Below are 12,946 nucleotides of genomic sequence, written 5' to 3'. Positions count from 1 at the left end.
CCTACCTGAATATACTGAATAAGCAGGATTTTCCATCAATGGACTTTTTCTCCCCTGATGGCACAGGGATATTCTAAGATGACAATGCCAGGATTCATTGGGCTCAAATTGTAAGAGAGTGGTTCAAGGAACATGAGACATCAATGTCACCCATGGACCAGACCAGAACCCCATTTTGAATCTTTGAGCTGTGCTTTGAGTGGTCTGACTCTCCCATCATCAATTCAAGATCTTGGCAAAAAATGATTGCAAGATGGAAATAAATATTGTGACATTGTAAAGCTTATTGAAGTTATATCTAAGCAAATATTTGCCGTAATTGAAGCTAAAGGTGGTCCAATATTAAAGTATATGACTTTTTTGGCCAGGCAGTGTAAATAGTCTAAAACAATATAAACAATTATGCAATGTCTTATAACAGCCACCTAGAAATAATTTTTAGTTGCTGAGAATCCCCAACTACATAAATATTTTTTTAAATGCTTGAGATGGTTTATTTTACACCACAGTTCAACACACTGATGGGCCCGCATGTTTATATTGTTGAGCATTTCCATTGAGATGTTTATTCCATTGGTTTCATAATGTTTTGTGCAAATTTTCTAAACATCAAATGTGTTTGCAATTGTAGAACAGAAGATCGTTTATCATCCGACCTTTAAATTGTTTTAAAATGTTCCTGTCCATAGGGCCCTTCTGACACCAGCATTTCCCCTTGTCAGTCATACATTAAACCTCAAAGAACACAAACTCTTTGTGCCTCCTTAAGTGACTAATCTCTGCAGTCAGGAACAGTTCATGCTGATTTAATGTAACATGCTTTAATGACTGCACGGTACAGGATCTGAGCCCTAATGATGTGTCTAAACATTTCACATACAGGGGCTAAACTATTCCACTCATTGCTTGCACTCTCTGCCTTCTCTTATTGCAGTGATTGTGTATGAGCATCAATGTTTCCCAACGTGTCTCAACAATATAATGTACAATGTTGTATATATATTACTTGATTCCTTTTATATTATTACACAGTATTTATATAGCGCCATCATATTATGCAGCACTGTACAAAGTCTATAGTCATGTCACTAGCTGTCCCCCAAAGGAGCTCACAATCTAATGTCCCTACCATAGTAATATGGTAGAGTTTTCAAGGACAGTTGGTGGCATTACTCATTCCTAGGTATTTCTATGCCAGTATTAACCATTTTATCACGGAGAAACCCTCCTTGCTGGCCCTTGCTGGCCATTGTAAAGAATGTCACCCTTACAGATAACCAAAACGATCATTGGTGCCAACTGAGCTTAAACTGACTTGACTGTCACAAAATTGCTCAAGAAATCTATAGGAACCTCTTAGGAAACTCTTCCTAATTCAGAATACATTGATGGGTAGAGGGAGTGAGTATTCTAGGTAGGTTACATTTGCAAGTTGACTTCTCTAGTAATGCTCATTTGTAATGCAGAGTCTAGATGAATAAAACAACTTGCAATACTTTGATTCTTTACGTTTTAGCCATCCTGTTGTTAGATTTGCTGATGTGCTTGGGATTATTGTGCTGGTGCATGACCTGGCCATGTTAGATGAGCTCACTTTGGACCCAAATCATCATCCCTTCACCACCAGTTGTACCCATATGCTGTTTGCTATTTGCTTTTCTCCAAACATGGGGCTGTGCGTTATGGCCAAACATCTCCACCTTGGTCTCATCTGACATAAGGACATTTTTCCAGATATCTTGTAGTTTGTTCAGATGCAACTTTGCAAGCCATGCTGACAAAAGGATTTCTCCTGGCAACTCTTCCAAACAAACCATAATTGCTTAGTCTTTTTCTAATTGTACTGTCAATGAACAGTACAATTAGAACTTTAACTTTTAACTTTACAATTCAACATGCTAACTGAGGCCTGTAGAGTCTCAGATGAAGCTTTTGGGTTTTTTGCAATTTCTGTGATTATTTATTAGTTTGATCATGGGTTGAATCTGATGTCCACTCCTGGGAAGATTGGCATTTATATTGAATGTTTTCTACTTGTGGATAGTCTTTCTACCATCAAACTATTGGTTTACAAGAGACTTTCCAGTACTCTTGTTGTCTTTGACTGACTCCCTAGGAAATACATTCATTTACTTGTAGTAGGAAATCTTTGCCTCACTTGTGCCAACTCTAGGGTGGCCAAACCTGCACGAATGGTGTTGCCCATGGTAGCCAGTCACACTCTTCGTTGTCCTATGTTCTGAACACAGAAAATAAATAACTGTTTCCGTAATTTACGGGAGAGCGCTTGCACTGGATTAATTTTTTTTAAATAACAAATCAATGCAATGAAGAGATCAGGCATTATTTTAGTAAAATGTTTTTGTTACCAGGTTTTGTGTTGTCAGTTTGACACTATTGCTAGTCGTGGTGGACGTACCCAACAGTGGACCCCAGAATTTTCATGGGAGCCCTTCCTGCTGTCCATGCCCATGTGCTAACCCTACACCCTGCCATTCCAGCATCCATTTCCACCCCTGACCCCATGCTTTACCCACTTTCAATGTACTTTCAATATCACTTTGTGCAAAGCGCCAGTGCTGTACAAAGCCCATAGTCATTAACTGTCCCTCAAAGGAGCGCACAATTTAATGTCCCTACTATAGTCATATGGCATTAATGTAGACTAAGGTTAGGGAGAAGCCAATCAACCTCACTGCATGTTTTTGGAATGTGGGAGGAAACGGGAGTACCCGGAGGAAACCCACCCAGACACGAAGCGAACCTGCAAACTCCATGCAGATAGTGTCCTGGCTGAGATTCGAACGTGGGACCCAGCGCTGCAAACTCTGCGGCCCTTGTACTACCGCACAAAATGCACTTCTATATGTCTGCCCTGATTGCTAGTACAGTTGCATATTGGCCAGGAATACAAAGTAGGTCATCGGCTGACAAAAGTGAAAGATCCAGATATTTTCCTCTCTCACCAAACATTTTTGTGGTCATGCTTACCTTCTTTTTGACCAAAAAGATTTTGTATTCAGCAGAGTTTAGAGCGATAGGGTCATTTATTTTCCCAGCCCATGGCTTGTTTTTATTTTTTACATTAAATGGGGGTTGCACATGACTGACAGATACAAACATTGACACAGGAGGAGGAGAAGACCCTGCCCAGAAGAGCTTACTATCTAAGAAATCGATCATTTTGGTGATACAGTCATATTTTAATTGTATCATACTGTTTGTCAAACAGTGTAAATTTAGTTATGTTTTAGAACTAAATTTCAAATAGACTGAGTTCCTACTATTGCTCACCACCACTCCCCTCATCTAGTCTTATGGGTTCTACTGTAATGCAAAAATGATGGGAGATGTGGTCAGGCATGTTCAGTTTTTTTTAGGGTGACAGATGCTCACAATTGATTGTCCGACCCACTGCCTAAATCCAAATATGAAAGAGGAAATTAGCTGTTCTGCAGTATGCACACACATTTGGCACATGAAAAGATGTTCTGTCCACAACTTTTCTTCTATCTATGGTTTGTATTTACTGATCAACCCTATGTCTATCTAAAAAAAGGAATTTCTCTAGTGATTGAACTTGATGTTTTTTTTTCAACCTATTTATGTAACTTCATAACTTATTTGTTAATAGTATTTGCCTTTTTTCAGTGTTGAGTTTAGTAATGTTTTACCTCTTTAGAGTGAATTCACATTATTTTGTTATACAATTGTTGCATTTTGCATCATTTTTTGTGCATTAATAACAATTTTTCTGCAAAAAATATGCCCTACGCCGGTATACAACATAAACATTTTCCAACATTTGATTAATTAGGCAAGTACAAAAACAAATGAATTGGTAAGGAAGCTTAGCTTTTTACTTTATAATCACACGTTGAGGTTACCACACCAAACCAAGGTGCCTCTTTACAAAGTTTGTTCATTTGGTGAATACAAAATATGACCATTTCTAAATTTTGGGGGTTGATATATGAGTCTAGGTCTACAGACATACCACTTTATGCCCCTGATGAAGAGGGGCTTTTGTGCCTGAAGCGCGTTTTTGGTTTTATCTGAATGAAAGTCATCTGTTTGAAGTACAATCTTTATTGTATGAAGTTGGTTAAAAGCCACTTTATGGCTGCAGGGTCACCAGAAGGCTGGCAACTTTTGTTGATCAAGCCCCAATCCTACCAGTGATCCAAGCGGCTTCATTTATTGCCTCTTCACACAACTGTGTGTGTGTATGTATATATATATATATATATATATATATATACTGTGATGACTGCCACCCTCCCCAAAAGTCTTAATATCTCTGTGCTCTATTGTTGCCGCCTGCCTATCCTTCCTTGCTATCTGGCTAGTTGTGGCGCTTTTCTAATATGGCCTTTCCTTCACCTCCCCATGGTTTGGCTTAGCGAAATTGCAGATCCCTGTGTTTATCCTAGCCAGTGATGACTGATTTGGGAACTTAGGGTCCTCCTGTAGACCTGTCTGGGCCTGAATGTGAAGCTTAATGCCATCCCTGGCAGCCACGGCACCTTGGGCAAAGGCCAACGTAGCCAAGTGGCGAGTTCAACCCTGAAACTGTGATCTCGAAGTGTAAATGTTAAACACCCAAATTAGGATAAATACATTTATCAATGAATAACTGAGAGTAGGATTACATTGCAGGTAACCACATCCAAGTTACAACCAAGTTACAAGAATCTCAAACCTAAGGGCCATCAATGTATCTGCACCAAATACAACAAACCAAACACTGAAAGCCTCTTGTAATATTTACCTAGCAAAAGGTACACATTGGTGGAGCAGTTTAACGGACCTCGAAAAAATCAGCTAATCATCATAAAAGCAAATTATGAACTGTTTGCAAAAAACAACAAATGTCATAGCAATATGCGGTATTATTCATTAAAACACAACATTTTGAGATGCTATACCACAAATCTGTATTTTTTTGCAGTTGTTTGTTAGATATATTTATTATATTTTTTTTTTATATTTTATTTTTTTATATAACTTTTATATTTTATTTTAAGTTCTGCAAACTTATTTCCTTTTTTTTCCCCTTCAGGTTGATATATCGATGTCTGGCTACTCTGTATGCGGTTTTGTTCCTCCATATTATTCCATCCATCTGCCAGGTACAGTAAATGAAAGGCTGATCCATCAATTTGGCAGGAATATTTCCCCTCTTAGTGGCAACATAATATAGTAGAGTTTATTTAAAGCTCCCTTATGCTTCTTGATGTGTTTGTATTGTGTTTGCCCAGCCAAGCATTTCTTAGAGAAACAACCTTACATGCTATTGAGATGTAGTTCACAATATTAATATTCTGTGGATTGCTAAGGCAGCTCTGTCTTTTGACAACTTTCCATTGAGGTCAATGCCCCCAGTTATGTACATATTAATATAATTTGTAGCTTTGTCATTACCATAGACTTTAATTTAAGATATTGGAGCTGATTTCACAAAATAAAATGTACACTTACAATTTACTATATATAAAGCAGGGAATCTGACATCAATTATTGTCATTAAAACACATGAACCTGGAATATTCTTCACCAGGGAATGTATGAATGAATGTCAAATTCCCTGCTTTATAAAAAGAACCTTAAGTAAAGTAATAGTTTATCCAGATTCTTAAATAAGTTGGAGGTGTGTTCATTTTTATTATCCCATCACAAGCAAAGAAAATACATTTTTTTATTTTCTTAAATATGATTGGGCTTTTAAAGTGAACACATCCTCACCATATTTGTTATATTATTATTAATATTGTACATTGATTTTGCAAAGTAAATATTACAACCATTAGTATCCACTCCAATGACCTTAGAAACACCTGTACACAATTTAGATTTCCCCAGAGCCAATAACAAATGATCCATTTACCATAAGTTAATCACCCTCAAGAGTGCTATTGAGAAAGTATAATAAACACAGAGTTAAAGGTTAATCCATGAATTGATAGGTATAGGCTATTTTAGGATGATTTTACTAGATTCCAGTCTATAGGAAATCAGGCCTAGTTCAACCACTTAAATCCTTGCTTTGGCATGTCAAACATTGACTCCAATAAAACCTCTAAAATTCTCCTGTGCTATCTGGCACCAGGAAATCGACAGTGAATCCCTTAAGTCACATTGTCTCCTTTAGCGTTCCTTCTTCCTATATTGATTCCTGCTGCCATCTCTTCCCCAGGTAAACAGTGCTAATGCACTCAGCCATCCACATGATCTAAAAGAAAATATCAATTACCGGACCAGGACTCCTCTTTCATTGGTTGAATATATAGTGCCCGTTGTAGACATTTTTGGCAATGTACACATCAGAATGGGCACTCTTGTACTCGGGTACATGCACTGTGTGTTCTGACACTTTTTTCTCTTGGCCATGTTTAAAGTGGAAGTAAAAAAAAAAAGGTACTCATCTTTACATTTAAAGATCTTTCGAAACCTCTGGAGGTTGTCTGGGTCAGGTCCCGCCTTGCCCTGGAATCCTCCTTTTTTCCGGCGTGACGGAAGCGCCAGGTGCCACCATCTGCTTTGCCCTTCTTCTGCCTTCTGCCTATGTCACCCGATCTCACACTGCGTGCCAATAGCCCCATGTTACAAATAATGGTTATCCATTCTTGGATCACTTTTGGTGGGTACTTACCACTGAGTTTGAGAAACATTCCACAACATCCATTATCGAGATGTTCTTACCTGCCATCTAGCCCTCAGTATTTGGGTCTTATCAAAGTTGCTCAGATCCTTACGCTTCCAGTTTCTAAGACAACACCTTCAAGAACTGACTACTTAGTGTCCAATATGTACCATCCCTTGACACGTGCTACTGGAACCAGAACATCAATGGTATTCATTTAACTTGTCTGTAGTTTTCATTTTTTGCTGATCAGTTTATACTTTTCTTACCCTGTTTCCCCGATTATAAGGCACTCTCTTATATTTTTTGAAATGCCAAAATATGCCCTGGGTCTTATTTTCAGGGGATGTCTTATTTTTCCATGAAGAAGACTACAGTACACATTTATTGTTGAAAGTCACTCATGTGCCATTGATTGTCCCCTTCTGATCACTCATGTTCCATTGATTGTCCCCTTCTGATCACTCTATGCCATTGACTATCCCCTTCTGATCACTCTATGCAATGATTGTCCCCTTCTGTTCACTTACCGGTAATTAAGTGTAGGGATCTCTGTTAGGGTAGGGATCTCCGTTAGGGCAGGGATCAGCAGCTTGCTTCCTGGTGCAGAATGCCGGCTTGTTACTTTCAGTTTCACTCTGCACTGCAGCCAGGAGGAGACACGTGCTGCAGCCAGCATCAAGGAGACACACACAGGATCGGATATGGGGGGATGTCTTATTCACGGGTGAGTGTCTTATTTTAATTATTTTTTCAAAAATCGGGGGTGGCTTATTTATTGGGGATGACTTAAAATGGGGGAAACAGGGTAGTAAATGGCATTGATTCTTTTACTAAATTAACCCCTCTGTGCGATCCCAGCAGGGGGAGACACGGTCTCCTTATAACAGGGGTGTCAAACTCAAATACACAGAGGACCGAAATTAAAGCCTTTGACCAAGTTGCGGGCCAAACTTGAAATTTATTGAAAAAACAATTAATCTCAATAAGAAGAAACAAGAACACATGAGAAGAGCATGCAGTAATATGCAGTGGATTGATGTAAATAATTTAGAATATTCCACTGCATATTACTGCATGCTCTTTATTATTATTAATAAATAGGATTTATATAGCGCCAACATATCACGCAGCACTCTTCTCATGTGTTCTTGTTTTTTCTTTTTGAGATTAATTGTTTTACTTTGCCAGAGAATGCAATATGAACCAAATAAATTGCTGCATTTATTTGGTTTCACATTGCATACTCTGGCACAGTAAAACAATTAATATAGCAATAGCTCTATGATAATTCCTGATAATTCCTGATTATTGAGTTTACCTGTCAGTATAAACTCTGCTGGGTCCACGCATAGGCTGCTGCGAAATAGACACGAATGATGCCACTACAACAATTCCCGGCATCACTTGCGTCTATAAAATGGGGGGCCACACATAGGCAGAGGGGCCGCTGGTCTGGAGACACGAGTGATGCCGGGATTGTAGTAGCGGCATTGTACTCAGATTGCAGTAGCGGTGGGCCAGCTGCAATTCATACTAAGAATTCTTTTGGGGGGCCACAGGCCAGAGTTTGACACCCCTGCCTTATAACACTCATCGCATGTAGCTGGATGTGACCAGTCTTACATAGCTGTCTTAAATAATATTTTTCAGCTTTGCTGATCATGTAAAAATGCACACGGGGAACAAGCATGCAATGATATGAGCTTATTTTTGTGAATAATAATATTTCTACTGCTATCTAAAACTCAGTACCTAAATACATTCTTTAAATATCCATGGAGGGAAGGTCACCTTGAAAATGAATACTGGTTGCAGACTTGTAATTCTAAGTGCTGTCTGAGAAGTGTACATGTCGTCATCCTCTTGAAGCTCTCAGATATTATAGACGGGTACAAAGTACAGGGCAATCGATATCTTGTCAAAGTCCATCTTTGTTCTTCACACCTTATCCAGGTGACCTGTGGATTGGGAATGAACAAAGATTACAAAGAAGCTGATGCAGTAATAGCAAGGTTTTCCTGGTGTAATGTTTTGGCTGATATGATATGTCATTTTACTGAGAACACTTGAGTTCCAGAAGTTAACCTCCTCTTATCATAGGAATTATTAGGCCTTGTGATTGTAAAGAGAGCAGGCATGCAGCATTGGTGCCCACATACAGCCCTATAGTAGCAGAAGATTGGCACATATAACAATAGCTGCTTGCAATTTAGGAGACCATTGGACAGGTTAGGAGTTATCAAGAGGGCAATAACCAAAACTTATAAATACTTATTAAACACAGAGACATTCTAACATGAGTATTTCTTTGTACCTGTGTTACATCCACACAACAGCAAAGTCATGGAGAAAAAATCCTAACCCTATAAGTCTCACTATAATCTTGTTGAGATGTCGCTATTTGTGCAGCTGCTCAGATCAGCAATATAAAAGCTTGATAGCAATATATGGCCGGTTTGGGAGATCAACCCATCCATTGATCTGTTCTGCACTGGACATCATAACATTTACTGCTGACTTTAATTTCAATTTATGAGTCATTCACCAAATGTGTGGTATGGAGCCCTTTTGACATCCTTTTGGGGGTTCTCTGCGTAATGTTACAGAGGAAACTCAATGATTTACTCATCCTGTCACCTGTGTGTGTTTTTGTGGTTGTGGGGCCACAATAAGCACATATTGTTTTTAGTTTTTAAATGTGTTCTTATATGGTTACTACCTTGGTTTTGCAGTGTTCACCCATTTCAATTCAGTGACAATCAAGGGCCCTCACAGCCTGGAGATTGTATGTTTGTCGTGTGTTGATTAAGTACAGGTTCAGACCTGCAGCGGCTCCAAGTATGCTGGATCACCCAGATTTTCCCATGATTCTCCCTTAAAGAATATTCTTCAGGTTCCTTGTGAAGAGTTGCAAATGATTCAGTGCTGAGAGATTCCGTTTACAGTATAATATCTAAAGCAGCGGTGGCAAACCGGTGGTCCGCCAGAAAATTTTGGTGGTCCACAGCTCTGGCTGGAAGTGCACTAGACAGAGCCGCCGTACGGATTACAGGCTCAAGGCTGTGGGCAGGTTGTGTCTCTCAGTCCTGCAATGGGAGAGTGGGTAGTTTCTGGCATCATGAAGTCACTCTGGGGGAAATTTATTCCCCTTTAAGTGACACCCAGCTCCCCACGCATGTGCGGTTCAGAGCAGGTAATTTTAGTGGTCCGTGGGTCTGAAATGGTTGGCAACCAGTGATTTAAAGTAAATTTTAAAGCTTAGAAAATGAGAGTTGCCCTCCTACCTTTTTCCTCTCTTTACCATTCTGCCGTTCTTTTCAATTATGCGTTCTTGCAGATAGGGAACCACTAAACCACTGCTGCAGATGTGCATGCATCCTAGCAGTTCCCTTGTGTTGAAACTAAAGGAAGGGTCCTGCCCCTGCTGGGAATGTGGAGGGATAAGTATTTGCCGCTTTTTATTTGTTGGAAAAATTGGTAAATGCTCTATTAGACAATTGCAACCAGAACAAGTTCCAGTGAAAAGATTTCCATTCTATTCGTGTTCCAATGACAACTTAGACATTTGCCTTCACTTTCAGTCAGTGAAAAACACATGATAGGGAATCCAGACCCTTTATTTAATTTTGGAATTCTTGTGACATCTCTTCCCAGCTCCATAATCTAATTGTCCCTTTTTCTTGGATGCTGCATTATATTTCTGGCATTGCTCACAATATTCTTAATTGTTAGTGGATTGTGGCCATGTATGGACTTAAAGTGGCCATTCCGCATGCATGTGTCTGTTTTTAGAACAGGGTGAAAAGACTTTTACTGTATCACAAATAATTACCAATAGCATTTCTCCATGTTTGCAGTCATACACCTGCTGTCATTGCTCCTGTGTGGTCTGGATTGTACAGTATTTGAAAGGAGTGATTACAATTTATAGGATACTGTGATAGTAATTTTTCCTGAAATAAGGATGTGTATTATTTTTTTACTAAATGAACAATGGATTTGTGTCATTTGTGCAAAACTGTTATTTAAAAATATCCAAAAATTGTGTTTCCTAAAACCACAGTAACATTCCTCTGTTTTATTGCAAACACAAGTATTGGTTGCTATAGGTGCTTGTAAGACCTCTGTATCTCCGCTCTATAGAAATCAGAGGGGCTTTATAATGTCATTATTTGGATTATTATACACAATAAAACTGGACAGGTGAGTATTATCCTCTAGCGCTTTCTTTTGTACGTTTTGACACTCAAAGCTTATTGTTGAACTGTCAGGGCGCAGACTGATTTCCCTGTCACTGGTGCATAAAGCTGATGTTACCACCTCATTCATTTTCCGCCACCTCTTCATTGTCCTGACATGCTGTTTTTATTGCTGGCTTGTCATCCTGCAAATATATGTTTAACAAGGATTGGAAACTCAAGACGAATGTTGTTTTTTCTTGGGATAAGGTTGTACTCTGTTTAGGAAAATGGATGATGGAACGGGCAGACCAAACTCATATTCACAATGCTAAGTATATATGTAAACACCACTGGCTTCAATCTATGCTGGGGCTGATTTATAACCCCAGGGCTGAATACCTTGTACTGCGGTCACTGAGTAATAATCACCAAAACCCACAAATTAATCATGTCTGGATTGCGTATTGTTTTCATGCAGACATAAGTCTCCATTCATCATGTTTTTATAAAGGAACCAACATATAAAGCAACACTTTCACAAAGTCCATAGTCCTTACCTTTCCTTCAGAGCGGCTCACAATCCGATGTCCCTACCATAGCCTAAAGCCAGCCATATACTAAATGATTTTAATTATAGAGATTTCCAATTTGATTGACTTGTTTGACACAAACGTTGATCATCAATGAAATTTCATCCCGTTGTACCAACACTGCAATCAATGAATGATCAATTGTTTGGTATCTTTTCTGTGTAACTGATAACATTGCAAATCAATCACAATATTTTCTTTCAGTTGTTCTTCAAGTTAATAAAAAAGCCCATTTGTCCATGGACTAAAGTTCAATGTAGAAAGTGAGAGGTTTCCAAACCTGTTAGTTATCTGTACTATTAATGGAAATGTTCTTCCTGGGTGTTTAAGGTTCCTTTGACTTGATTGCTTTTGGTCAATTAACTTCAGCAATAAAGAAATGATTTATGGTCACTTTGATGGAACCATTAAATTGGCTTATCAATCAAATGGGAAAATTCACCTACATATGGCCAGGCAAAGACCAGTTTTTGGAGAGGTCAATGAGGCTGCTAATATGTATATGAGATGTGGTTGAAAACCAGAAAGCCACAAGGAAGCACTGCCAATGGTGAAATCCAGGTTTTAAATAACATTTTTTTCTACATTCCTATATATAAGTTTATATCTTGTAAAATGAATGAAGCTTTACTCTTTTCCTGTTTTAATAGGTACAAAGGCCATTGTTTTACAGAGGAACGGTCATCAATTTTGGTCCTGAGCACAGATTACCACAGCGGTCTAGCAATGAGTGGGGTTCATGGCAAAGCTGGTCTCCCTGCTCTCGGACATGTGGAGGGGGAGCTGCATTGCGCACACGGCAGTGTATTGTAAGGTAAACCTTTTTAAAGATTTTTCCAGAAAACAATCATTGAAGTTATCACTGGGGTTTATTCCTGGGCACATTGGGCCTGATGTATTAAAGGATACACTTTCATCAGTGAAGTGGAGTTATCCAGCAAACCTGGAACAAATTTCTTCAAAGTCATTTGCTCCTTCTGCACATGCTTCAAATTGGGCAAGTGCAAAAGGGGCTTTCCTGTAATGTGAAAGACAAAATAAGAGTTTGGATGACTTAAAGAAGAACCTGGCAGAAAGAAGAAAGATGGTGACATTGGATGGAATGGGGAGACAATGGGGGACTCTTTGGGTTTGGTTCATGGATAGATCGAGGCCTTTTCACAGGTAAAGGTAAGTGATTTTTTTATGTAGAAAGTTCCTAAAGACATTTTTGAAGTTGCAGATGTACAATAGAAGTTGGAAACTGGAAACGCTGTGCTAGACAGAGATTAACACACGATAGAAGACTTTTAGAGATAGTTGTCATTGGAACATTTTTATAAATCAATCATTCCAATACAGACTGTAAGTCTGCGCAGAGTTGCCCAGCAAGTACCAAAGATCGACAGGTTGGGCATCAGAGACTGACAGCTAACTGACTTTCTATGTCTGTTAGAATCCAGCTATTATTATTAATACTAATAAACAGGATTTATAAAGCACTAACATGTTACGCAGCGCTGTACATTAAATAGGGGTTGCAAATGGCA

At 38.9% G+C, this 12,946-nt stretch overlaps 1 protein-coding gene across 1 annotated transcript in view; it reads left to right on the top strand.

Annotated features, from left to right (window-relative positions):
• LOC140324691 (ADAMTS-like protein 5) overlaps positions 1-12,946 on the top strand; it is a 60,600-nt gene that overhangs the window by 16,251 nt on the left and 31,403 nt on the right. The window contains exons 2-3 of the mRNA XM_072402766.1: positions 5,063-5,132; positions 12,068-12,231. Of these exons, the coding sequence (XP_072258867.1) occupies positions 5,063-5,132; positions 12,068-12,231 (234 nt within the window). The remainder of the gene's footprint in view (positions 1-5,062; positions 5,133-12,067; positions 12,232-12,946) is intronic.

This window comes from Pyxicephalus adspersus, chromosome 2, assembly GCF_032062135.1.
Source record: "Pyxicephalus adspersus chromosome 2, UCB_Pads_2.0, whole genome shotgun sequence".
In the NCBI taxonomy this organism is placed as follows: domain Eukaryota; kingdom Metazoa; phylum Chordata; class Amphibia; order Anura; family Pyxicephalidae; genus Pyxicephalus; species Pyxicephalus adspersus.
Note: the sequence above shows the minus strand (reverse complement) of the source record. Positions and strands in the feature narration are given on the sequence as shown.